At 45.4% G+C, this 24,853-nt stretch overlaps 2 protein-coding genes and 1 long non-coding RNA gene across 5 annotated transcripts; all 3 read left to right on the top strand.

The window, feature by feature from the left end:
• The first annotated feature begins 150 nt into the window (after positions 1–150).
• Positions 151–7,736, top strand: lats1 (large tumor suppressor kinase 1). Of its 2 annotated transcripts, none has more exons than XM_077016384.1 (8): positions 151–411; positions 1,463–1,932; positions 2,489–2,639; positions 2,934–4,348; positions 5,398–5,980; positions 6,112–6,294; positions 6,379–6,485; positions 6,656–7,736. In XM_077016384.1, the coding sequence occupies exons 2-8, from the start codon at positions 1,582–1,584 to the stop codon at positions 7,157–7,159; spliced, it is 3,294 nt and encodes a 1,097-aa protein (XP_076872499.1). In that variant the 5' UTR covers positions 151–411; positions 1,463–1,581; the 3' UTR covers positions 7,160–7,736. The 2 variants fall into 2 exon arrangements, with proteins under 2 accessions (XP_076872499.1, XP_076872498.1); XM_077016383.1 differs by having other exon boundaries at positions 152–423.
• Positions 7,737–14,295: 6,559 nt separating this feature from the next.
• Positions 14,296–22,921, top strand: LOC143522650 (uncharacterized). 2 transcript variants are annotated; one of them, XR_013133091.1, is made up of 7 exons: positions 14,296–14,566; positions 14,857–15,174; positions 16,263–16,373; positions 18,533–18,610; positions 18,694–18,765; positions 21,993–22,114; positions 22,219–22,921. It is a non-coding gene; the product is annotated as an uncharacterized LOC143522650 (long non-coding RNA). The 2 variants fall into 2 exon arrangements; XR_013133090.1 differs by having other exon boundaries at positions 14,302–14,566; positions 21,993–22,921.
• A 290-nt stretch (positions 22,922–23,211) lies between these two features.
• Positions 23,212–24,814, top strand: lyrm2 (LYR motif containing 2). Its single transcript, XM_077016382.1, has 3 exons — positions 23,212–23,391; positions 23,503–23,643; positions 23,842–24,814. The coding sequence occupies exons 1-3, from the start codon at positions 23,347–23,349 to the stop codon at positions 23,920–23,922; spliced, it is 267 nt and encodes an 88-aa protein (XP_076872497.1). The 5' UTR covers positions 23,212–23,346; the 3' UTR covers positions 23,923–24,814.
• Positions 24,815–24,853: the final 39 nt, after the last annotated feature.

Below are 24,853 nucleotides of genomic sequence, written 5' to 3'. Positions count from 1 at the left end.
TATCCTTGCGTTGATGTGAACTAAGAAGGTCTTAAAGTGCCAAAGTGTAAATCTAGAATGAATTCTTGGTTATTTACAGGGCATAAACTTCCAGTTAATTAGTGTATTACTCCAAACGACCAGTTAATAATAAATACGGTCTGTGTGAATGATGGTGCACCCGGGCTGGATGGTGCATTGTGTGGATGGATGGAGCCTATTTGGGAAACAGGGTGAAGGCTTCGCACATCCGGGTATCTGCCGCTGGCATTGACAGACACTGGAGTACCAAGACGACAGTGTCAATACAAAAGGCGACAAGCTCTTAGCTATCCGAGTTTTACAGGGCTGGTTTTGCTATAATATTTTTTGCCAGCTCCTCGAACCGATACTTCTCGAAAGGCGTCCGCCGTGAACAAAAAATGGATATAGGTACGTGAAAAGGTACGTAACGCTGCGCCGTGTAACGCAATCGGAAGGCTTTTCGGCGCTAATAGCATGCTAGGCTAGTTAGCGCGCTCGAGCTGTAATTAGATGGCTAGCCCACTTTAGCCGCTCGAGCTAGCCAGGCCTCGCGCACTTTAGCCGCTCGAGCTAGCCAGGCCTCGCGCACTTGTATCGTCAACGGGTTTTTTTAATTATTTTTTTAATAAAGCTTGTCCGAGTCAGATGTGTCTAGATAACTTTTTATTTTTATTTATTTATATATAGCGGGGTTATTGAGTGGTGCCGTGTGATTTATACTTTTTCGAAGATATAATAAAATATTCCTTCACTGGCAGCGTTAATTGCGCTCGCGCAGCTAGCCTGGTTGGCTAACGTGGTTAGCTGCCTATCAGCCCCAGTTGGTCGTGGCCAGATGGTGAACCTGGCGAGCCGTCCTCCCTGGCGTTAGAAAAGGCCCTGCAAGGCGTCAGTCGTAGCTGACATTTGATTTAAAAAACCCTGGCTAACTAGTCTGTCTGGCTACAAACCCATGAACACACTGTATACTGAAATTGTAACGTTAGAAGTATTCATTTATTGTTAGTTAGGTAGTCATCTTAAGTATCTAGTCAGTAATGTGTGCGTTAAATAATGAAGAATGTCAATGTTGAGCTTGAGTATTTCACGATACATTCACCCTGTTTCATTAAATCCAGAGTTATTAACTGTATTCCTGACTGCCAGTGACACCACCGCAGTGCTTCACGTCGTGAGCACCTGCTCAAGTGTGTTTCAGTGGCGTTTACACGGCCTGCCGTTTACAAGAGTAGATAACGTAGCCACAGGTTTTGTAGGGCTGGCTTGGGGAACAATTCAAGCAAACCCAGATATAATCTGGCCTTCGAGCTTAATTAACTGGAACTGTACACTTGGGATCATGATTGGGAAGTTGGATCCTACATTTCAGTTTCATTAAGTCAAGATTGTTGAGTTTCGGCTGTGCCAATGTAATGACGTCGCGTTCCCTTCTGTTTTTTTTTTTGACCCTTGAATACAGACTCATTGACATCTGGTATGCAGGTAAAACACGCAGCGCACGGTTAACACCCTCCCAGTATTTCACTTGCTTCCTCCAACCTCTTTGAGCTCCTTGGCTGGCAAGGTGCATGTTTTTTCATGAAGAGAGGCGAAAAACCCGAAGGATACAGGCAAATGCGTCCCAAGACGTTCCCCGCGAGCAACTACAGTGGCAACAGCCAGCAGATGTTACAGGAGATCCGCGAGAGCCTGCGGAACCTCTCGCGGCCGTCCGATGTTCCCAAGACGGACTTTGGCGGGAGCAAAGGGCTGCCCGAAGACTCCCGGCAACAGGGACGCAGCAGCAACCCTAAAAACCCCTACCACAAAGCCCTCCAGGAGATCCGCAAGTCACTGATGCCGTTCGCCAACGAACCTACGTCGACCGGCCGCACACCTGAGGTCAACGCTCAGATGCTACAAGAGCTGGTGGCTGCTGGTTTTGAAGAGGTAGGAGAACCGTCAAAATAACAGCACGGGCTTTACTCAAAGCAGTATTCCTACGAACGTTTTTGTTGTTCTTGTGAACACATGGGCTTTATGTTGGCCAAAGAGAAAAATGTTCTCTCGTCAGGTGATTATTTGGCATAGTTTAGGTATGACAGCAGTGGCATGTGGACAAACAGGTTCTAGCTGTAGTGCAGGGCTCAGCGGGTCATTATGCTGACTTGTTTTCCACCACAACTATGCGATCCATGTCCCTTTTTTGTTTCCTTTGAAAGCAGCATTCTCTCCGAGAAGTCTAGTAATGTTTTGTATCTGAGGAATGGTTTTGTAGAGGACCTGGTACACGCACTTTTATCTCCACAGAGCTTGCACGGTTAATTCAAAGCAAAAATGTGTCTGATCGGTAAAGTGGTTCATTTACTGTTAGCCTGTTTGAGCTGCCACTTATATATGTGCACAGACGAGAGGCTCCACTAATGACACCTGAAGTTATGTGACTGATGGCATGATTGATTTGCGGAATTTCTGCCTCTGTAAAAATGTGTGTGTGTGTGTGTAGGAGATGGTGATCTGTGCTCTGAAGCACACCAACAGTCGCAGTGTGGGTGCAGCTATAGAGTACATCAGTAAGATGAGCTATCAGGACCCGGTGCGCGAGCAGATGGCAGCTGCAGCCGCACGCCCAGCCAACGCAGCCGTCAAAGCAGCTGGTGGGTGTGGCTTCCCAGGGGCTCAGGGGGCCGGCCTTCCACTCCGCTCAGAGAGTCAGGGGGCCGGCCTTCCACTCTACGAAGAGCGCAACTCCTCCATAGTGTTGTAACTCACGCTTATGATTCTGGACTTTCCGACCCAGAGTACCTGCCACAATCAGGAACCTAAGAAGGCTTTGTTCTCATTCCAGTAAAATAGTTATTTCTAAAACGTTGGAACGTGGCAGCGCTACGTGTAATTGTGTGTGTGGTGTTTTGTCTTTTCTCTGTTTGAAGCTGTGTTTTGCTGTGCAGCCCCCCCCCACATCCAGCAGCCTGTGCTACGGCGGCCCAGCTGGAAGGGCTCCAAGGAGTCCCTGGCCCCTCAGAGACACGGGCCCCTCATGGCTGACGGCCTCATGTACCGCTCCAGCAGCCCCGTCCCCCAGGGCGAGCTGCCCCGGACCGCCTCCTTCCCCCAGGCCCACGTGGGCGGGGTCGGTGCCCAGAGGGTGAACCCTCCCCTCCCGCCCCAGGTGCGTAGCGTCACCCCTCCCCCCTCTTCCTGGGACTCTAATCCCTCCACCAAGCGCTACTCTGGGAACATGGACTACCTCGGCCCCCGTATCTCGCCCGTCCCCCAGGGCCCGTGGCCCGACGGCTACGCGGCCGCCCCGGCACAACGTGGACTCAGCCCGGCGCCCGTGGGCCGTCAGCCCATCATCATGTCCTCGTGTGGGGGGAACAAGTTCAGCTTCCCGCCCTCCTGGCCCCAGAACGGCTCCGCGCAGGAGTACATGAGCATGGCCGGCGGTGGGGGGGGCGGCGGGCGGCAACCCCCTCCTCCGTATCCGCTGTGCCAGACGAGCAGACACAGCCCCACGGCCCAGCAGATGCAGGCGTGCAGCCCCGCCCCCTCCCCCCCCTACGCCAACGGATCCGGCCGCACCGGCCACAACCTGGGCGTCCTGCCCCAGCCCCGGCCACCGCAGCCCGCCGGGAACGGCAGCAACCAGGAGCTTCCCCCTCACTCGTGGCCCCACAACATCCCGGCACGCTCAAACTCCTTCAACAACGCCGGGCCGGGCGTGCGTCCGGGCCCGGCCACGCCCAGCTCCCAGCCCTCCGCCACCACCGTCACCGCCATCACCCAGGCGCCCATCCTGCAGCCGGTGAAGAGCATGCGCGTGCAGAAGCCCGAGCTGCACACGGCCGTGGCCCCCACGCACCCGCCCTGGCTCCAGCAGCAGCAGCAGCAGCAACCCCCTCCCCCCGCCTCCTACCCGGACGCCTCCGCCCAGATACCGCCCGTCTCCGAGGCCCCCGGCTACCAGGGCCCGCCCCCGCCCTACCCCAAACACCTCTTCCAGCCGCAGGCCCCCGCGCCCTGCCCGCCTTACGAGCCCAACCCCAACGGCAAGCCCGGCAGGGAGGAGGAGGGGGAGGAGGAGGGAGGCGCGGACGACGGCAGCACCTCCTCCGCCGAGCGCACGGACGTCCCCGAGCCGCCGCCGCCCGGCGCCGAGCGGGACAGGAAGCAGATCTCCACGTCGCCGGTGCCGGTGCGGCGGAACAACAGGCGGGACGAGGAGCGGCGGGGCGAGGGGCGCGTGCAGCTCTACTCGCCGCAGGCCTTCAAGTTCTTCATGGAGCAGCACGTGGAGAACGTCCTGAAGAACCACCAGCAGCGCATACGCCGCAAGAAACAGCTGGAGAGCGAGATGCAGCGGGTTAGCGCCTCCCTCTCCTCCCCCGCCTTCCGTCTCACGCCTTCTTCATCCCTCCTTCTTTCCACCTGCGTATTTTCCTGTCGTTCTCTCAATGGGAGATCCTCTTCTGCTCTCTTGTGTATTTCTTTTTTCCTAGCCTGTCTTTTTCTGTCTCTCTCTCTCTCTCTCTCTCTCTCTCTCTCTTTGTGGCAGCTGTTTTTGAGGGTCTAGCGATTATCTGCTGACAGCTGAATAGTCTGCACACCTGGCTGACAAAGTAAGGCTCCGTAGATGGAGAGGTGTTGACCAATCAGTGTTGAGCGTGTAAACGTCTGTTCCAGCATGCACACGCACGCATACTGAGCTCACGGTGTGTTTGTGTAGCCACGGCAGCTGCATGACCGCATGGCTCCGTCCTGTTGTGTCTCTTGCCTGAAGTGTTGGTGTGAATGGAGTGGAATACCTCTCATTATAATGCTGCTGTTGCTCACAAAAACAAAATTGAAAGTCTCTGAAGAGCAGCAGTCCGACGGCAGACCGCTTAGCGCTACTGCTGACCTCTGCATTCGGGCGTTTGGGTGAGGTATTCCGTCTAAAGTACATACTCTAGATGACCTTCATGTGAGAGCCCATCTGTGATTTTGTGACAGTTGTTTGTAATCGTGCAAGAGTGTTCTGATTTCAGTGTTGTGTGTGCTGGATTGGTGAGTATAAAATATTTCTCAACCCAGTCCTTGGTCTACATGGTCTATATTTTTACTCTAGACCCTGAATTCTGGCCACGGGTATGTAGAGGGTTAGAGCAAAAATCTGGGCTGTTTGGTCCCGAGGACGGAGCCGAGATGTAATTAGAATGATTTTATTTGACAAAAGGCTATATATAATGAAAACAAAGACATTTCATGTAACAACTAATGCTTAGCTGCATCCTTGGGCACCCCCATGCAGTTAGAATGGTACATTCGACTATGACGTTCATAGTCGACTAGGAGGTATAGTCAACTTTAGTCGAATCAGCGACTATTGCAGGTCACCCCTAGCGCTGACGGCTCTTCGTCCCTCGTGTCCAGGTGGGCCTGTCCGAGGACGCCCAGGAGCAGATGCGTATGATGCTGTCCCAGAAGGAGTCCAACTACATCCGGCTGAAGCGCGCCAAGATGGACAAGTCCACGTTTGAGAAGATCAAGACGCTGGGCGTGGGGGCGTTCGGCGAGGTGTGCCTGGCGCGGAAGGTGGACACGGGCGCGCTCTACGCCATGAAGACGCTCCGTAAGAAAGACGTGCTGCTCCGTAACCAGGTGGCGCACGTCAAGGCGGAGCGGGACATCCTGGCGGAGGCGGACAACGAGTGGGTGGTGCGTCTCTACTACTCCTTCCAGGACAAGGAGTACCTGTACTTCGTCATGGACTACATCCCCGGCGGAGACATGATGAGCCTGCTGATCCGTCTGGGCGTGTTCAGCGAGGAGCTGGCCCAGTTCTACGTGGCCGAGCTGGCGTGCGCCGTGGAGAGCGTGCACAAGATGGGCTTCATCCACCGCGACATCAAACCCGACAACATCCTCATTGACCGCGACGGTCACATCAAGCTGACCGACTTCGGACTGTGCACGGGCTTCCGCTGGACGCACGACTCCAAGTACTACCAGAGCGGTGAGAATCGGGGGGGGCGCCGAGTCGGCTCCGTTTCACTTCTCCTTTCCAAGGTTTTAACAAGTCGGTATGGGGTTGTAGTAAATGTGTCTGTGCTCTCCTGTGTCTGCACTCCTGTCTGTCTGTCGTAGGTGATCACGTGAGACAGGACAGTATGGATTTTAGTAAGGAGTGGGAGGACCCTGCCAACTGTCGCTGTGGCGACCGGCTCAAGCCACTGGAGCGGCGGGCTGCTAGGCAACACCAACGCTGTCTGGCCCACTCGCTAGTGGGCACGCCCAACTACATCGCCCCGGAGGTGCTCCTGCGCACAGGTACCGCCCCCCACGCTCCACTGACCACGCCCCCCACCCCTCTCTGGGCACGCTCTGTTCTCACCGTGCCGCTCTGTGTGCCAGGTTACACGCAGCTCTGTGATTGGTGGAGTGTGGGCGTCATCTTGTACGAGATGCTGGTTGGCCAGCCCCCCTTCCTGGCTACCACGCCCCTGGAGACCCAGATGAAGGTGCAGATCCTTCTCAAACACACCTGGTTAACTGAAGCAGACCTGGATAATTACCTGCCGAGTCCAATACAGTGTAGAGGCAGAACGTTCTTAAACTGTACTGTACTACAGCTGGAGAGCTGTGGCGTGTTTTGGCCGTTTTGTGAGTGTCCTCCATGCGTGTGTCCCAGGTGATCAACTGGCAGACGACGCTGCACATCCCTGCCCAGGCCAAGCTGAGCCCGCAGGCGTCGGACCTGATCGTGAAGCTGTGCCGCGGGCCCGAGGACCGGCTGGGCAAGAACGGCGCCGACGAGATCAAGGCCCACCCCTTCTTCAAGGGTGTCGACTTCTCCGTGGACCTGCGTCAGCAGCACCACCCGGCCCCCTACGTGCCCAAGATCGCGCACTGCACGGACACGTCCAACTTCGACCCGGTCGACCCGGGCAAGCTGTGGAGCGACGACGACGCCAGCCACAACGACACGCTGAGCTTCTGGTTCAAGAACGGCAAACACCCGGAGCACGCCTTCTACGAGTTCACCTTCCGCCGCTTCTTCGACGACAACGGCCACCCCTACAGCTGCCCCAAGCCCATCGAGTATGAGGGCTACGCTGAGGAGGGGGAGGAGGAGCCTGACAGCCCCACCCCGGGAAAGGAGGCGGGACATGGGCGGGACCTAGTCTATGTTTAGCTGGGTTCTGCAAAAAAAGGAGTGTGTGTGTGTCTGACTGTGTGTGAGGTAGTTTTTCAGTTTCCCATCTAATTTGAGTCTGCTTTTACACTACGGTTGTATATAATTTATTCTGGCGATTGCACTCTTAACCGTGCATTATGAATGAATGATACGTTTCCAACCCATTTTAAGCCTTAATTTATTTAAAACGTTAGTGGAAAAGTTCAATTATGCCTTCTTTACAAATGACATGTTAATTTATGATTTAATAGGCTTCTTTCTCACTCTGGTCTGGCCTTGTGCAGGGATTGGTTGAATCATTAACTCTGTATTGCTGTGCCTCTTTACACTATTTCACCAAAACTTTGTGGGGATGTAGAATCTTAGCTGGTCAATTGAACTGACAACTAGTTTAAGGAAGATTATAGATATTTGTGTAACATGTTCTTAGCCTTCTGTGTATTTTCTAATTTATACACTCAGAAATGTATTTATAAATTATGGAGTGTACATTTTTGTACTTTTTTATGTTTTCAGTCTTGATTCTGTTGGTGTAGGAAATAAACCTGAGGACAAGCTCCCACATTCATGCTCACTCCTCTCTCTCTCCCTCTTCCTCTCCCTGTTTGTCTCTTTCTCAGGCATGAAAATCTGTCACCTTTCGGCGAAATTCGCCGTTTTGAAGTTGAAAAGGGTGACCTACGTGAATCGTGTAGATCCGATGAGTTTTTTGTTATCATATTGACTTAATTAGCAAACAGAGCACTTCCGAAATTGGCTATTTCAATGACAGTGGCCAGCAGTTTCCGCCCAGAACCTTCATAGAGGCCAAATAGCGTTTCAATCATACGAACGTTCTTCATTCATGTTATTCATTTACTGCTAAGCGGGACGAGAAGCAGGACCTAGTGCTACACCGCGGACAAGTCAGAAGAGCGTACATTTACCACTACATTTACCAGATCGTACATTTACCACTACATTTACCAGATCGTACATTTACCACTACATTTACCAGATCGTACATTTACCAGATCGTACATTTTTAATTGGGTGGATTTAATTGGGTTATTAATGGTTTCAATCGTTTTCATATTTTGCGGTAAAACAAAGTTACTGCCGTTCGCTACAGCGTTGAACACTGTCAGATCTAACCACAAGCTCTTGTGATAATAGGCCCATCTATCTACCTATTTAAGTTCGCGTCAACTCCGTGTAGATAACGGTGACATAAAATAAGAAACAAGATTTTTTTCTAGTGTGTCTGTAGTTGTAACTGGTGAATCCAGGGACATGTGAGGATCACATTCGCACCAGGGCTGAAAAGGTTGAAGATGAAGTTGTAAACTCTTGTCGTTTGAGTCTACCCTGTGCTTTAGCTCATGTTAGAAAATAAAAACACGTAAACCTGGTATTTTTACAATAATTTTCGCCGCTGATGTATGTATTGGTTCATTAAGACGTAATGGTTTTGACTGAGCCATCCGGAATGGCGAACGCGGTTTCTTGCGTTTACGGATTGCGTTTACATTGAATCCATTGACATGACAGACAAAAAAATTTTTTTAATGGATTTTACTATATTTTACGGAGCCCGTAAGGTGACATCATGTAAAAAATAAATAAATAACGCGTGGCCACGACTTATTAACGCGTGGGAACGAGATACTAACGTCGCCTTTCACACGCGGCAACAAAGTTTATTTTTTCACAGCAAAGCAAGCAGATCCCAGGGATGTTCGCGAACTGACTGCCCAAGGAAGGTAAACCTGGCTTTATATAAAGTAATACTTAATTATCTTGTTCGCACGCGTTAGTAAGTCGTTCGCATGCGTTAGTAAGTCGTGGCCACGCGTTATTATATTTTTTACATGACGTCACCTTACGAGCTCCGTAATATTTGGCATCACCTGTCACTGTATCCCCGTACACCAGCAGCCACCCCCAACCCCCCCCCCCCCCATCGCAGTATACCCATGACGTCACATGTCAACGCCCCGTCGCCGTATCCCCATGACGTTACATGCCCCGCCCCCCGGTCTTCTCACCTTTTTAACCCCTGACCCATTTTCATGCCTGCTTTCTGACGCTCTCAGGCTTTGTGTTTTGTTTCTAACTTCACATGCTGTCGATGTGCCTATACATATAAACAGAGACCAGAAATCCTGTCAGTTCTCAGTGGAACATCTTGTTTTCCTCTGTACCGCAGAGGTTCCCAAACTACCCTAACACGTTCTCAACCTCACAGAGTCTGAGCTTAACAGGAAACCTACTGATGTGTGGCATGCCAATGACCTCTATCTGAACAAAATACATTTAAAGTGCAGAACAAAACATAAACCACATCTTTTCACTACAGTGCTGACAACACAAGGGCACACTGCCATACGTATTGTTCTAGTGGATGTCAGGATTCCTACGGGTCACTTTAGTTGGGTTTCTCCAGGACAATGGGGGCCGAGGGACCTAGTAACCCCAGCAGGCCTGCACACTCTTAGGACAAGGTCAGCTATGAACTGAAGTGGGTTTCCAACTCTCCAAAGCAGCATGCAAAAACCAAACCGATTAGTCACAACTCTCCTGTGTTTTAGCCTTGGTTTTTCCTTGGTTCATGGTAAAATATTTGTTCAGCTATATTAAAAAAACGTTTTAATTTAAACTTTTTAGTCTTTAATTTAAACAGATTTAGAGTCCATATTACTACATTTTCTTTTACTTTATTTCCACTTAGTAATTTTGGTGATTTTATGCTCAGAGAAAAGTAATTAAGCAATTACTAATTAATCAGAATTTTTGTAGTAAGTTCTAAATCCTCCTTTACCCCTTTTAAACAGGTCTTTTCTGTTATTCTGCCTTAAGACAAATAAGCTCTGTTCTGATTGGCTGCCTTGTATCATGTCTCGTTCAAAAAGTTCTAGGAGCAGAAATGTGCCTGAGAACTGCAATGTAAGTGGGCAAAATATATGATATGTAGATATGTAAATGAGGCCTTTGTGACATAAGTGCAATTGAGATTTCAACCCCGCCTTTTTTTTGGGGTGTTAATGCCATATATTGGCTGTATGGACTGGGAGAGCGAATAGTGTGATTTGAAACTTTAACATACACACAATTATTTATTTCAATAAAGCAAGGGAAATACAATTTTCCATGACAGGGCGCATTTAAATTTCTGCAGTTACTGATATTTGGACAACGCACATAAAATCGCCTAATTAGTTACATAAATTGTTACCACGAGAAAGCAAGAGACTTGTGCTCAAACTTTGGTGAAACATTACTAAAGAGCCAGAAAATAAACTTGTTTAAAATGCCTAACTTTAGACCTGTGTTTTCAAACTAGTTTATATTTCCGAAAATAATGTCTTTATACTCAGATTAGATGAGTGTGCATCAACCTACAGACGCTCCAGTGAACTCTTGGGCCCTGGCACTGCTCAGCTTTGAAGTCTTTTTTTTTTTTTTTGGTCAAATTGTGTTTATTGATACACATCCTCATGTATACATATGCACAGCACATGTACAAGTTATAGCTTGTAAAACCATAAACTCTTGAGAATATTTTCCACAAATGTAAATTGTAAACACAATTTTCACACTGATTAAAATTATTAAAATATGGTGACCTTATGGCAAATGAGACCCACTATGGTGGTGTCTAGGGAGGGGAGGAGACAGGGGAGGGGGGAAAGGGGGGAGGAGTCCCAGACTGCTCTTGTCCTCCACCACTGTCCATGTAATTTTCTTTCCATACACTGACATGTGAAAAGGAAAAAGGAAACACATAAATAAATGCAGAAGGATAAAACCCATAATCCAGTAGTCAATTTACATAATGTCATGACAATAAAACGCAAGCCATTGAGTAAACTAAGGACATATTTGCCACAATGTTTGCCTAAACATGAAGGGGAGACTGTGTGGGACGCACCCCACACTTTGACTGTTTATTAACAATTGACATATGTGCATTTCTACATACAGGCCCAAACTTGAAAGGAGATGTCACACATTCACAGTGTCGGGGGGGGGGGGATGGGGGGAGAGGTCCAGGTCACTCCTCTCCTCCACCACGAGCCACAACCCCTACCAATACAGAGGAGAACCCCCCCCCCCCCCCCCCCCCCCTCAGTCTATCCTTCTATCAGGACAAAACATGGTCCCTCAGAAAGCGTCGGCAGAAGCCCGAGCTGGTGGAGGCAGGGACCCCCCCTGCGTGAGACCTCGGCCCCCTCCTCCGAATGTCGTGGCTCGTGCCATATCCAGTAGTACATGCAGGGGCACCGTCACCCGTTTCCCCACCAGCAGGTTGCATGAGGTCCACAAGGCGGCGTTCACGCAATTCAAGGTGAGCCAGAGCTTCTCAAATTCTTCAAAACTCTAAACACAGTAAACACAATTAGTACAGTTCATGTTGTTTTTGCACAAAATGCAGTCATTTTACATGTTTCTATAATGCTGAAATTTTCTATACACACAAGGTTATCCAATAACAAAATTCTGGATCATTTTTGTCTTATTTACAATTGCTTGTACACAGCATGCCAAAAATGAAAACCTAAGGTTCAAAACCTTAAATATCGTATAAAATGCCAAGTTCTGCAAAAACAAAGGCAGCTGAAAAGTTATTATTGTTGTGCACATTTTTTGCACATATAGATCAATGAAATAAAATGAAGTACAGTAATGTACCGGGTCAGAGAGGAGCAAATATAACAATTTGTCCTGCAATCTCAAGTGCTGGTTTGGTCCTTCACAAATGCCAGATTGGTCCCTATAGCAGTGACCTCCTTCTTTCGTTTTTGAATGAACTCTACCAACAACTGGTTCCAGAAGCAGAAAGGGAACAGGTGGGAGGAAACACGAGGACATTTGTGATGGGACGATGTAGCATTCTGTCATTTTCATGTCATCACAAACTGGTTTATAGACCATCCAAGAGTGATGTCCCTTTTCCTCCCGCCCATCTCGCCTTTCCTCAACACCACTAAGGAACTTTTGTCAGTCTGGAGGTGGAAGGTGTATGATCATCAGCCCCATGACCAAATGTCCCTCCTGCATGCAATGGATCCCGGCTGCAGAGACATTTCAGCTGAAGACTGCCAGGGGTGAATAAGGCATACCAAGCTTTTCTTTCCCAGGTGCATGGCAAGGGCCAACATCAGATGTGATGTGGATGAAAACATGTGGCCAACTGCTGCAGACCGTTTAGATTAGACCAGACTGTTTTTCCCACTTGTGTGGCTTTTTTTTGTATATGTGTATTTTTACACATATGGGACCATGGCTAATTATGTTTACAATTACAATAATTATTTTTTGGGTTAGGCCACAATTTACAGTAATGTCCCTAATACAGTAAAATATACCCTTTACTGCAAAACTGTTACTGACTCCTTTTTTGTCTAATCTACATTCCATAAAGTACCTAACAGTAAATATCACTCATTGTGTAGACAGTGTGTTGCCAAAAATGCACACATTTGAAAAAAAAAAGTCGAAATGAAGCAGATTACAGTAAAAATGAACGAACTAAGAAAACAACAGATGTTACTGTAAAATGTCTGTTGTTTGCTGGGAGAGAGTAAAATATTACATGTAATACTGTTTCTGTATTGCCATCAAATGTTAGTTTTTTTACAGTGGTTGTGCAGTGATTGACTATGTTCATCTCGAAAAGAGTATATGTGCTAATGTTTGAAAGAATGATTGGATACTGAACCAGGTTTGCTGTGTTTTAACAAAGTTGTTTGCATTGTGAAATGCAGAGTTTTTATTTAGTTAAGAAAATGCGCTTTTGAACACGATATTAACTATTTGGCTATTTGTGTGAGGTCAATGTGTTGCTGTGTTTAGAGTTTTGACAATGTATCACAAGTATTGGGAAATGCACGTTAGCAGTCGTCAAAAACTGTAATAAAGTGGGTCTGATCTGAGGTCAGATACAAACTCATGAGTGATCAGAATCTTTTTCTGCTCCTCTGGGGACTAAATGAAAAGGTCTTGTGCAGTAACAGCTGGGTTCTCCTGGTTCTCCTGGTTCTCCTGGTGCCGTGTTGCTGTATTATTTAATGCACTTGTACAGTAGCTGCTTCATTTAGAACAAATGAGAACGTGAAATGTTTCTTCTTCTTTCTGCGTCATCACCAGACCTGAAAGACTCCTATTAGAGAGGAGAAAATCACACGTGGAGCTGGACCAGCACGCTCCAACAGCACATGAAGACTCGAGATGAGGGAGGAGATGAGTAGGATGTAGAGGCTGATAAACGTGTGATGGTAACTGTGTATACCAGGAGTGTCAAACTCATTTTCACCGCGGACCACATGAGCATAATCGTTGCCCACAGAGGGCCATATGTAACTTATAAATGTAACTGCTCCTTAATAATAATAGTGTGTGTGTATGTGTGTGTGTAATATCTGGACACTCTGTAGCACTCATCACACTCGTCCCGCTCATCACGCTCATCACACTCATCCCAGCCTGTCACTCAGAAGCCCCCAGGTTCCAGCCTGCAGTGCAGTGTGTCGTTCTGTGAGTCAGACGAGCTGCTGAAGTCTGCTGCCACTACTGAGCTGCATACTGAGTGTTATTATTCAGTTTGTTGTGCGCTGTGCACCTTGGTCTATATCTGGTGTTTCCAGTGTTTCTTTTGGATATTAAAGTCATGTTCCTACCACCTTCATCTCTCTCTCCTCCCACCACAGTGTTGTTCATTTCACAGCATTTACATTATTCTAACATTATTCTAAAAGTTCATGACTACTTCTCCACTCTAACGTGCGAGTAAGTGTGAATTTCAGACATCTCTGTTGTGTATCTTTTTCTTCACAGCAGAAACACATCTTCAGTGGTTATTTTAGCAGATCTATTTTTGATCTGCATGTTCTTGAAAACATGAACCGGATTCTGTCGTGTTGCTCGTTCTGTGTAGTCATGTGTACTTTTTGTACTTGTTAAATTTTGCTTGTAACTATAACAGTGTTGTTGACGTGATTCTGTCTGAGGGCATCATATGAACACCCTGACCACAGATGTTCCAAACGCAGACATCTCACCCTGCAGAACTAATTTAAGTGAAGTAGCATTGTGTGTGTGTGTGTGTGTGTGTGTGTGTGTGTGTGTGTGTGTGTGTCTGTGTGTGTGTGTGTGTGAGAGAGAGAGAGAGATAGATAGATAGATAGATAGATAGATAGATAGATAGATAGATAGATAGATAGATAGATAGATAGATAGATAGATAGATAGATAGATAGATAGATATAGATTGTGTCAGATAGATAGAGAGTTTATATATGTGTGTGTGTGTGTGTGTGTGGAGGGGGGTTAGGTGGTGTGATTCTGAGGAACTGTATCATCTCAGAACACACACAGGGATGGAGAGGTTGTGTCTTCTGCTGGTTGTGCTCCACATCACTGCAGGTGGGATCAGTTATTTCATCTGTTCTCTTAGAGACAAACTGAGACTCAGTTCTGAGTTCAGTGTTGTTCACATTAGTGACGTGGTGTCTGTTTAGTTTAGACTAAGTGTGTGTAAATGTCCTTATTAAGAACAGTATTAGACTACAACTACCGAATCTGTTCAACTAAACATGTAACAGAGATGAATTATTGGATTGTTTATGACCTGCATTTGGAGGCTTATAACCAGTAGCATTGTAATATTTTCCCTCTGAGTGATAATAATGTGGGAGCTTTCTGTCTTTCTGCAGGCTGCATGCTCTCTGACAATACGTTCATGAAGGTCAAAGGTCACACAGGAGGCTCAGTCCTGCTGTCCTGCTCCTGCGCTGACCTGCAGACACAACCTGAGATTTTCACCTGGACGACTCAGAGTAGTGGAACCTGGACTGAAGTCTTCAGTAATAAGCGCTACAGAGACAGAGTTCAGTGGTTTAATGAACTCTCTCCTGGAAATCTCTCTCTGCTCATAACTGACCTGAGAACAGAGGATGAGGGAAAATACAACTGTGATACTTGGAGTGAACACGGACATTTCAGACGTAGACCCTTCACTCTGCGTGTTTCAGGTAAACCACTGAAATATACATGACAACATGTGTAGTCGTGAAAAGGTCCTTTGCAGTGTGAGTGTGTGAAGATGACTGAGATCAAAGGTTCACCTGTGTTTACTGTTTAGGAAACTTGCTTTTAAATTGACTTAGAGTTTGTGTTAAATATTTATTTTTCTTAATGTACCATAATAAATTTTCATGTCAGTTTTTTGTCATCAAAATGAAAGTTGATCATAATTTGCATTGTCGTTTAGTAAAATATACCACTGAATATTTATATATATATATATATATATATATATATATATATATATATATATATATATATATATTCCTTTAACTACAAACACCCCCGGGTCCCACAGACAAATGGTTTGATCTGTACTGACTTGCTGGTCGGTGCACAGCAGCGGGAGTTTTAACATTTCTGATACTACACACATCTGATCTAGAGAGATGACGCATAAAAATTTACAATTTTGGAGCACAAAAAAGAAAAGACAAAAGGAAAAGAGAGAAAGATCACAGAGGTGAAGGAGATTATATGAAGAGGTTTTTAAAAGAGAGAAAGATCACAGAGGTGAAGGAGATTATATGAAGAGGTTTTTAAAAGAGCGCAGGGTTTGACTCTGTGAGTTCAGAGATGACGGTAAATAAACAACAACAACGTTGTAGCTCCGTAAAGTTGGAGACCCGATCCGTTTGTAGTGAAGAGACCGAACTCTTAATCCCTGACCCACACAGACCAGAACAGCACACAGACGGAAAAACCACCGCAGACACACACAACTGACCACTTAACCGAGAATATCATTTGTCTTGTTTTTCACGTAACTGTAATTTGTGGGTTTGCTACAGTTTTTATTACAGTATTTTGTCTTGTTCAATAAGACATTAATTTAAATGATTATGTGATTTGCTTGATTGAATAATTGAAGAGGTAGTAAAGGCTGGTACATGTGAAGACTTCATGCCCCTGGGCCCAGCAAGTCTATCAACTGACCTGTATAAGAGTGATATTTTACCTGAGGAACTGGTGTAGGGTGGAGAGAGGTGACTGTGTCTGTGATGTTTTTGGTTTCATATGTTATTTGTTTGTATAGTGAGGGAAAATGGGACACATTCATGGACATCAAGAACGTCTCCAGAAGTGTCTCCTACTACAGTAACCGTGACAACTAGAGTTAAAGATACACCAGATCTTCAGACTACAGGTGATCTCCCTCTAGGTCAAACCACCTTCTATTTAGTAAGTAAAAGTAAGTAAATTTTATTTATAGAGCACAATTTAAAACCAAAGTGCTTTACAAGGTCAAAGAAACACCATACCCTCTGCTCTCAAAAAGTATAACTTACATAAAATAGAACATAGAAACATATGCTCACATAAAACATATAACTTACATAAAACAGAATAAGACATCCCTCCAAATGCAGTTAAAACAGTTTAACAATTGCAGAAAGCTAGCTTGTAAAAATGTGTTTTTAGTTTTGATTTAAAAACAGTCACAGATTTGGTGAGTCTAATGTCATGTGGAAGACTATTCCAGAGTTTAGGTGCAGCAACAGAAAAAGCACGATCCCCACTCTGCTTGAGGCGAGCTCGTGGAACCACCAAAAGTGACTTTGATACAGACCTTAACGATCTCGAGGGTGTATACATACAAAGCATGTTCTCTATATAAACAGGGGCATATCCATTCAAAGCTTTAAAAACAGTCAGCGCTACTTTATACTGGACTCTGTAATGCACTGGGAGCCAGTGCAAGGATGCCAAGATAGGAGTAATGTGATCCCTTTTCTTGGCTCCAGTTAATAATCTGGCTGCGGCATTTTGAACCAACTGTAAGCGTTTAAGGGACGCTTCATGCATCCCAATATACAGTGCATTACAATAGTCCAGTCTAGAAGTAATAAAAGCATGGATGACTTTTTCCATATCTAAAACATTAAGAAATGATTTCAATTTGGCAATTGTTCTAAGCTGGAAGAAACTAGCCTTGACTGTTGCATTTATTTGTTTGTCAAATTTAAATTCTGAGTCGAAAATTACTCCAAGGTTTTTAACGTTTGTTCTTAAAAATGGGACTAAAGAACCCAAATTTGTTTTTAAATTTTTGGTTACCATAGAGGAACCAATTAATATGACCTCTGTTTTAGCGACATTCAGTTGGAGAAAGCTATTTGTCATCCAATTTGTAATGTCAGTGATACACTCGTGAAGTCTATCCAGGGAGGAACAATTTCCTAAACTTAAAGGTAGGTATAGTTGTAGATCATCTGCATAACAGTGAAATGAGATGTTATGTTCCCGAATTATTTGACCAAGGGGGAGCATATATAATGAAAAGAGGACTGGGCCTAAAACAGACCCTTGCGGAACCCCGGAGGCCAGAGTAGTGGCGGCAGAGGAGAAATTACCAATATTAACAGAAAAAGTTCTTTGTTTAATATAAGAAGTGAACCAATTAAGAACTAAACCTTTAAGTCCAACACAATGTTCCAGACGTTCGATGAGTAAATAATGATCCACAGTATCGAATGCTGCACTCAGGTCCAGTAAGACCAGGATTGAACAATCACCAGAATCGGCATTAATAAAAAGATCATTAGTGACTTTTAAAAGAGTAGACTCAGTACTATGTAGTGCCCTAAAACCAGATTGAAAGATCTCATAAATGTTGTTGCTGTCTAGAAAAGACGCTAACTGACCAAAAACAACTTTTTCCAGAACTTTTGCTATGAAGGGCAGTTTTGATATGGGCCGATAGTTATTCAGAACTCCAGTATCTAGATTATGCTTTTTTAAAAGTGGCTGAACTACTGCATGCTTAAAATATGCAGGAACTATGCCAGAGGCCAAGCTTGTATTTATGATTGATAAAACATCAGGGCCAATGGTATCAAATGATTCCTTAAATAACCAAGATGGAAGAATATCAGCCGAAGAGGTAGAGCACTTCATGTGGGAAACAATGCCAGATAGCTGGGATAGAGAAACTAATTCAAATTTCTCAAATATTGGGATATCCAGCTCATAGACAGGACTAGTTGTGGAAATCGATATATTAGCTCTATTTTCAATCTTCGTCAGAAAGAAATCCTGAAAAACTTCACAGTTTTCCTGGGATGGCTCAGGACCATGATATGAAACTGGACTTAATAAAGAATTGATTGTGCTAAACAGAAATTTTGGCTTATGCTGATTTTTTGAGATGATTTCTGAAAAATAATTTGCTTTAAGATTAAATATTTAATCTTCATTCAAAGAAAGCCATTCTATCATGTCTATTTTATGTGTGTTTGTGTGTGTATGTGTGTGTTTGCTTGTGTGTGTGTATGTGGATATATGTTTGTGTTTTCTCTTCTACAGGAACCGTCACATCTGGAGTTAAAAAACCATCAGATCTTCAGACTACATACTGTTTCTCCCCAGTACGCTACATCATAGGTCAAACCACTTTCTATTTAATTTACACTCAAATACCAACAGACTCTCTATCCAGTCTAACTGTTGTGTGTGTGTTCACACAGTTCTCAGCATCTTGATGGTTTTAATACTCTGCACACTCGGGATGGAGGCATTCATCCATTGGAAACACAGAGGTAATAATATATTACATACACACACACACACACACACACACACACACACACACACACACACACACACACACACACACACACACACACACACACAGCCCTTCATGGGTGTTTGAGCCTTTAGTTCCCTTTCAGGTTTTTCGTCTGTTTGTTTTGTTTATTTATGTGACGCTGGTGGTGTCGTTAAGGAAGATGCAGTGGGCGAAGGTGTGTGTGTGTGTGTGTGTGTGTGTGTGGGGTTGGGGGATGTGTGTGTGTGTGTGTGTGTGGGGTTGGGGGATATGTGTGTGTGTGTGTGTGTGTGTGTGTGTGTGTGTGTGTGTGTGTGTGTGTGTGTGTGTGTGTGTGTATGTGTGTATGTGGTTGGGGGATGTGTGTGTGTGTGTGTGTGTGGTTGGGGGATGTGTGTGTGTGTGTGTGTGTGTGTGTGTGTGTGTGTGTGTGTGTGTGTGTGGTTGGGGGATGTGTGTGTGTGTGTGTGTGTGTGTGTGGTTGGGGGATGTGTGTGTGTGTGTGTGTGTGTGGTTGGGGGTGTGTGTGTGTGTGTGTGTGTGTGTGTGTGGGGTTGGGGTGTGTATGTGTGTGTGTGTGCGTGTGTGTGTGTGTGTGTGTGTGTGTGTGGGCAGCAGTGGAACATTCTTTCTCTCAAGCGCGGTGATTTCTTCAGCCACAACAAAGCAGCTTTTACTGCCGCATGGTTTGTGGTTGTGGCTTTCACCAACACATTCTGTTGCGATCGCAGTTTGCCTTTTAATTCTTTGGCAATTTGTTGTTTTTTCTTGATGTCTAATTTTGAAATATCAGGTCCGTGTTTGGTCTCAAAATACCGACACTGATTGTACTCTCAACCACCACCGCTTCATAGCACAAAAGACATACCGGTTTTTCTCCTTGAAGAACAAACATGTATTCGCTTTCTCATCTTTCTTGAAACACACTTCTATCTGCATCGATGTTTCTCTTCCTGGACATCTGGGATCATTATTTGTATTAATCAAATTCACTTATTGGGAAAATCACATAGATTGGAAACACTGCAGTATCGAGATGCCGTCACTTCACAGGTAACATAATTGTGGGAAATGTAGTTTTTGGTCACTTCAAGCTCTTGCGGGCCACATAAAATGACACGGCGAGACACATTTGGCCCGCGGTCCTTGAGTTTGACAAGTTTGTGGATATGAGGAAAATAAAGTTCCACTTTTGATGGAATATTTGCAGTGTGTTTTACTTCAGACAGAACTGTCTCAGCCACACGACCACAATAGCACAATTTTACTTCATACGAGGCCCCCGCTACCATGGAGATGTCTGTCTGTTGTTCTTTCAGCATACCGCCTTCGTCCTTATCATCCGTGGCCTTCAGTGTGTTTTCTGCAGCTTCTGGGGAAGGAAACACTCGTATCTGAATCTCTGAACAGTGATCTCCCCCCTTCTGCGCCACACAACACCAATACTTCTCTGTGTCGCCCTGCCTGGCTCATGGCCACTCAATGTCCAGACTGAGAGAGTTTCCAACTCTGCGCACCCGTACCTCATGAAGTCCATATCCAACACTACCCCCTATATTTCCTTTTACCAGGCCCCACGAGTTACACGGATGCTTACAGAAGTAAAAATTTTAGCCTTTATATTGATAGTTTCTCAGGTTTGACGTTTCCGAAATTGAGCATCTGAATTTGTTATTAGCCCCCTCCCACAAAGTTACGGTGTCTTGTTTACCTGCTCTTCCCTCCTGGGGACGTGCCACCACCACCCCCCCAGACACCTCAAATACATTAACAGCTGACGTCCTAGAACATACATGTGCATTTATGTGCAGGTCCTGTCAGGGCTGGCTCAAGCGCCGGTCCATCTGTCACCACCAGGAGGAGCCCACGAGCCAGACTGCAGCGCAATCAGCAGTGATGACCTGCACCTGTCTTCCTTGTTTCTTAAGGAAGATGGCAGGAGTGTCTCACTGTTGAGTTGTTTGTCTTTGTTGCTGCCAACCTTCAACCTGGTGTCCTTGGTTTCGTGCTGCGTTGTGTGTCTCTCCACCCTGTCTCTGTTGGAAGATTTCTTTATTATTCTGTCTGTTCGAGTGATTCAACTTCTGCTCCACTCTCTCTGGCTTCTCTCAAGCTTTCCCATTCTTTGTTTTTCTCTATTGGGGTTATTAGTTTGGTTGGGTTATTTCCCTTTTGTTCCTGTCCTCTGTAGTGAGAGAGCCAGCTTATTCCCTGGCGTCCTAAGTTTGTTTCTTTCCCTGTTTTTTGCGTTGATTTGTTTCCGTGAGTATTTTTGGTTTTTCTCCCGTTTATCGCGTTGAATATTTTCTGCGAGTTCATTTTTCCTTTTTTTTTTACATGAACTGGCACTTTGGTTCACTTACCGTCAAAACTCCACGGAGGATTTCACCTCAGAGATCCCCCACCTTTACAGATTCTTCGTTTAATCCACTTCTGAAAGTCCTTTACCGCTTCCTCGCTGTGGTCTACTGAGGGAGTAGTGAGAACTTTAAAATCATTCTGCCTCTTCCTAGTATGTGAAGAGCACTACCATTGGCTTTATTTAAGGTATAATTGTGTTTTTTGAGGATGTAGTTATGCATCAACGCCTGAATGTTTTCCCTAAGTCACCACCAGGTGGAGCCCTGTTGACACATTTTGGAGTATAACGGCAGTATTATGATTTTTTAATGTTTTACATGGTTAAATGCAACATTTCGTTTTTTTTCAGTCAGTTTCGTTAATCACAATACATTCAGTTCTCTACACGCATTTTCATTATTCTAACAGTCTAACGTGTAAGTAAGTGTGAATATCAGACATCTCTGTGGACTCTTTATCGCCACTGCTGAATTCAGGGGTTATTTTAGCAAACTATTTATTTTAGTTTTGATCTGCATGTTCTCGAAAACAGGACGTGGATTCTATCGTGTTGCTCGTTCCATGTGGTCATGTGAACTTTTTGTACTTATTTATTTTCGCTTATAACTATAAGTGTTGTTGACGTGATCCTGTATGATATCATATGAACACCCTGACCACAGATGTTCACAGATCTCACCCTGCAGAACTTGTGTGTGTGTGTGTGTGTGTGTGTGTGGCGGAGACGTTCATACTTGGCGCGTCACATTCTTTGCCGTGTTGTCCGAAATGATATGTGGTAGTATAAAGAAACACACCCCTCACAAACAGGGGAAGGAACATTTACCTGACGAATTTTAATGTTGCTTTGTGTTTCAGGTTTGAAAAGTGCTGGAATTTAGGCGTGCACACATAGACATCAGGTGGTGCTAAAGCACCACCAACTCTGCCCTTTATCAACGAAAGTGCCCTTTTGAAACTTCGGTTTTCATTTTAATGAGGTCGGTTTGAAATGATCTTTTGAAAACCTGAGCGATTAAAAACAATGCCCTGAAATGCGTCACCACCTCGCACACACCCGACCTCTCTCTTCCTTTAACACCAGATGCGCTGCAGCGAGGTGAAGGAAGCGTCTTCAGCACAGCACACACGGTCACAGATAGACTTCTTCTCCCGTCCCCACCAGCCAGGTCACATACACATCAAGTAAAATCATAGCCTACCGTTTGCCCTCTAAGACCAACGTGAAATCAATTTGTTGTGCAGTAAAATGTCTCATACAGCACCAAACTACTAAGCATTTTTAGCCGACTGGTCACCTGATAAACTAGTCGCTCTAGCCCAAATCAATGATAGATAACGTGAGGACGACCACATACAAATTATTATTATTGAGGTAGAGTTTGCAAATCTGTGTTAAGCTGAACGTTTTCTGTTGTATAGGTTTTGTTAGACAACATAAATTAACACATTCGTTTGTGAAAGAAGAAACGGGAAGTTCCCCATTACCTGTGAAAAATGCCCATCTGCATTCATGACAACACTCAGTAGCCTATAACTCCTTCTCCTACTTTTTGGTCTTTTTACTGTCGTAATTGTAGGCCTATATTGATTTACTAATTGCAAAATATATGCAACAAGGCCTGCAGACAGTGGAGGGTAAACAGAAGTTAACTGAAGGACATGACTATATAGTTAATATTGGATATTAATTTTATCAGTTGGCTGCGTGACTTTTCTCCATTGAAAACTCACGTTTAGAGAATGTTACAAATAAAATGTCAAATTTCATTCAACATGTGCTTGTATTTTTTTTTATAATTAAGTGTTCTACGTGCGCTAAAAAGTGCCCTTCACCCCCCCCCCCGAGCACTTGCCCCCCAAAATGTCTGTGCACGCCACTGAATGTACTTGAAAATGCTTGAAATTGTAACTAATTCATTTCACAACAAATATCTGTCTGACTGAACAGTTTTCTTATATTACGTTAACAAATACGAGCCTCTTGTAATTCCAGGACGAAACATGAGAGAACGTGAAGATTGGGCGTTTTGAAAATAAACCACCATTAAATAATGTGACCCTAACCCAGACTTAAAACAGGCTTTACGGGAGCTGCGCCTCCGCGCCGGTAGAGGGCGACGCTGCACACAATCTCTCACATCTCAAAACCCACAAAGAAAAAGCGAGACGTCCGCAGCGGAGGGTCGTGTGTGAGACTGAGACACTGATAATGTTCGCTTCAAAATTACCACCGAGCGCTTTGAGCTTTAAACAGGTAGCCTGGCCACCTGGTCTACGGTCCTGCTTTCTGCTCGTTTCTACAGCTTATCTCGTTTAGCGGCTGCCACGACCGACACATTGAAGCTGTCATTAACGGTGTTTTCAGTTTCTACAGAGGCAGAAAGTGTTGGGTTTGTACCGCAGCGTGCTGAGAACCATCCGCCAGGTACCAGACGATGCCGACCGCACATATCTGAGGGACTGGGCGAGAGAAGAGTTCAAACGGAACAAACATGCGACCGACCAGGTGCCCCTTATTCCTGCTGTAGACCACTAGAGGGCGACCTGTCCCAGCATGGCTGCACTGACACCCTGCAATTATGTTACAGCACGATTGGACGTGCAACTAGCGAATATACTTAAACATGTAATGTGTAGGTAGGTCAGCCAGGCAGTGTTTAATCATCTCCCTGCAGCTCTCATTCACTCCATCGTGTTCCCACAGGACGCCATCCGTATGATGATCACACAAGCCAGGAGTCACCTCGAGGAGCTGAGGAGAACACTGGCCCTGGCAGGATGCTGATATGTGGGCCTGCGGACTAAGTGGATGTCCGAGGACGCTCTTGGTAGAGCGCAGAGGAACTTGAGGAACCGGCCCGCTGCGGGTCCACGTCTTCATCGCTCGTGATCTCTGGAATAAACCCACCACGCGTCTTGCGCTCCGAGGACGGGAGCGTTGAACGTTTGTTTGTTGATTGCACTGTGATCTCTGATCATAGTGACTGCAAATGTGGCCTGTACACAGGCCAACGTGACAATCAGATTCATGCAGATTCATTTCTTGCCTGTGTGAACTGTCCAAACCCCTTTTTTTTATAATGAGGTGGTTAAGGGACAAACAGATAAACAGAAATAAACATGCAGACAGTGTTCATTCATGGTTTCTTTATCAAATGTTTTTCGTATTTGGTATGGACCTTCCACATACAAATATCACAACGTCTTAAGTAAACTTTTAAAACAAATGCCCCTCTACAGCGGTCAGTATAGGTTTACATTGATGCAAATGTCCTGTTAACCATTTGTGATAGAGAACAGAATTACAAGCAAAAGGCTTCAGCTTTTAGGGTGTCGAGTGTAAACCAAAAATCTAACAGTAGTCCTTTTACACTTTAAAACTTTTTACACTAAAACTTTTATCCTACATTATAGAAGATATAAACCCTTGGTCAAACGAGGTCCACACGGAACCTTTCCTCTTAGCTGTAGGTGCGGTTCAGGTTAAAATAGCTTGGCAATGGTTGCCTCGGAGACAGACTAAGCCAGGACATCCTGCCTTTATGCTAGCTTCACACAGAACTCACACGTCCTGCAAGTGTCTAGCGCCGACTTCAAATGTGGTAAGGACAAAGCCTTTTAATATTAGCACAACACAAATCGGGTTCCATGTCAAATGCACACAGTCGTTGAAACTTTCATTGCATGGAAAAATGATTTTGTAGCTTAAAAAAAAA

The sequence above is a fragment of the Brachyhypopomus gauderio genome, chromosome 9 (genome assembly GCF_052324685.1).
Source record: "Brachyhypopomus gauderio isolate BG-103 chromosome 9, BGAUD_0.2, whole genome shotgun sequence".
Lineage (NCBI taxonomy): Eukaryota > Metazoa > Chordata > Actinopteri > Gymnotiformes > Hypopomidae > Brachyhypopomus > Brachyhypopomus gauderio.
Note: the sequence above shows the minus strand (reverse complement) of the source record. Positions and strands in the feature narration are given on the sequence as shown.